The 2,170-nt window shown below is 48.8% G+C and overlaps 1 protein-coding gene across 1 annotated transcript in view; it reads right to left on the bottom strand.

The window, feature by feature from the left end:
- EAH_00040750 (ACR261Cp, related, related) overlaps positions 1–377 on the bottom strand; it is a gene marked incomplete at both ends in the record, with an annotated part of 3,926 nt that extends 3,549 nt beyond the window's left edge. The window contains one exon of the mRNA XM_013395221.1: positions 1–377. This exon is cut by the window's left edge and continues 214 nt beyond it. Coding sequence (XP_013250675.1) covers positions 1–377 — 377 coding nt within the window.
- Positions 378–2,170: the final 1,793 nt, after the last annotated feature.

Consider the following 2,170-nt stretch of genomic DNA (forward strand, 5'->3'; position numbering starts at 1 on the left):
GCAGCGGACGCTGAGGAGAGGGCCCCTGAAGCAGCAGGAACAGCAGCAGCAGCAGCAGCAGCAGGAGCAGCAGCAGGAAGGGAGTTGAGAGGAGAGCAGTAGAGGAAGGCTAATAAAGAAGTCAGTGCATAGACAGGAACCACTAAGGTTAAGCGGAAGGCAAGGGTTTTAGGAGATGTATGTACACCCCGTGCTGCTGCTACCCCCGTCTTGCTGCCGCTGCTGTTGCTGCTGCTGCTGCGGCTGCGGCTGCTTAGACGCCCACGCAGCAGCTGATATCCATCGCCCAGCAGCGGCAGCAAAGACAATATGCATGCGGCTGCGGCTCCAGCTGTAGCAGCACTCCGGTAGAAGGGATCTTCAAGCAATACAGACATTGCCCCAAACCCTAAACCCTAAATCCTAAACCCTAAACCGTAAACCCTAAAGCGTAGAGGCTTATAAGGAGTCAAGTCTCATCGCTAGTCAGCCTCATCAATCAGCAGAACAGCAGCCAGCAACAGGGAGAAGGAGTAGTCTTTTCTACTGCCCGAGCAATAAAGACAATACATATAATCTAAAGTTTTACAAAAGAATCAGGGTTTAGGGTTTGGGAGTGAGGGTTTGGGGTCGTAGGCTCTGCAAACCGCCTGCGGCTGCAGTGGCAGCGGTCCCCTAGCTGCTGCTGCTGCTGCTGCTGCTGCTGCTGCTGCTGCTGCAGTTGGGGACCTCGGAGCTGCCGGTGTGCACTGAAATAGAAATTGTTTTTGAAAAAGAAGTAAACAATTTTATTAAACAAATTAAAATAAAAAGAAGCTCCTCTAGAGAAACAACACACACAACAAACCCGCCTTAACCAGGTGTATGGGCACCTCAACCAGTCGCCAGTGGTCTTTGTTTGTTTCTTTGAGTCTCGAGGTTGTTGGTATTGCGTCTGTCTTTAACTTTAAACGAAAAATAAATTCTTTTTCTTTTCCTTTACTTTTAAACAAATCTAAAACCAGCTAACCACCCCACTCCGGGGTGTACAGACACCTCGAAGATCTTCAAGCGCCTTTCCTCTACCAGTTGTCTCTTTTGCGTGATCTTCTCCTCTTAAATACAAAATAAATGCATTTAAGAAGGCGAGGCATTCAGGCTCTTCCCAGAGTGGATTTATGGTGTACATGCACCTCAAGTGTAGCCCTCATCTTACGCTGTATTCAATGTATGTGAGGCATAACGAAGGTTATTTGTTTTGTCTGTATTTCAAAAGAGTTCCTAACACCGAAGAAGATAAACAGCACACTATGAAGACCATTTCATCTGTGCTTCCCTAAAAAAGAAGCCAAAGAATGCACACACAACCCCGCAGCGCTAACAATGTAACTCTAAGGGGGTCTCTGTATAGGTTTGATGAACCTATCAGCATTTCTCTGCATATGAGATACACTAAAAGAAGTAGGGGTTGAAAACAACACTACAGTGTTGCTGCATGCGTAGATATGGCCGTTCGGTGTGCCTGAAAGGGCCCTTAGGCGTGGAGGCATGTGGGGCTGGTTTCTGGTAGAGGATGTAGCAGGAGTGATATTACACAGAAGTGCATGCCCCCTATTGATATTACCCACACGCTCCTGTGTCGTTATCTCAGGACCCCTTGGAGACAGACAAAAGGTAAATCCACCACCACTTGGCGGGGATGCTTATTGAAACCAGAGGCCTTGACCTTAAGCGCAGACTGTTGCCGTTCTTCATCAGCCTCCCTTATTAACGAGGGGAAACAGTTGAGCAGACCAAACCCTTCCTCAACATACCAACGGTGTACCTCCCACACTCCCCTCTGTGCAAGATAAGCTGCGTTGCTCCAAAAGGCCCCCGTCGAAAGTGCTGAGCTAGCAACGGTGTACGCACAACGAGAGCCTTCGGTCCCTGCACTGCACACTCGTCGGTTGCAGTGGAATGACAGAACCTGTGTCAAGACCTCCTCAGAAGAGCCCCCAGCTCCTAAGAGGTCTTATCTCAGCGGCAGAAAGGCTTTGAAATGGTGGGGAGATGAAGTACCCTTTACCATGTTGCCGCACCTTGCTGCAACTCGTGCTGCAGGGCATTCGCAGATGCAAGCAAACGCGAAGACAGCGTCAGGGCGAATAGTAGGCCCGTTTATAATCATGTACACCTATCATAAAAAGCAATTTAGAGGGATGTACAAGGA

The sequence above is a fragment of the Eimeria acervulina genome, genomic scaffold (assembly GCF_000499425.1).
Source record: "Eimeria acervulina Houghton genomic scaffold, Eah_scaff501, whole genome shotgun sequence".
In the NCBI taxonomy this organism is placed as follows: Eukaryota; Apicomplexa; class Conoidasida; order Eucoccidiorida; family Eimeriidae; genus Eimeria; species Eimeria acervulina.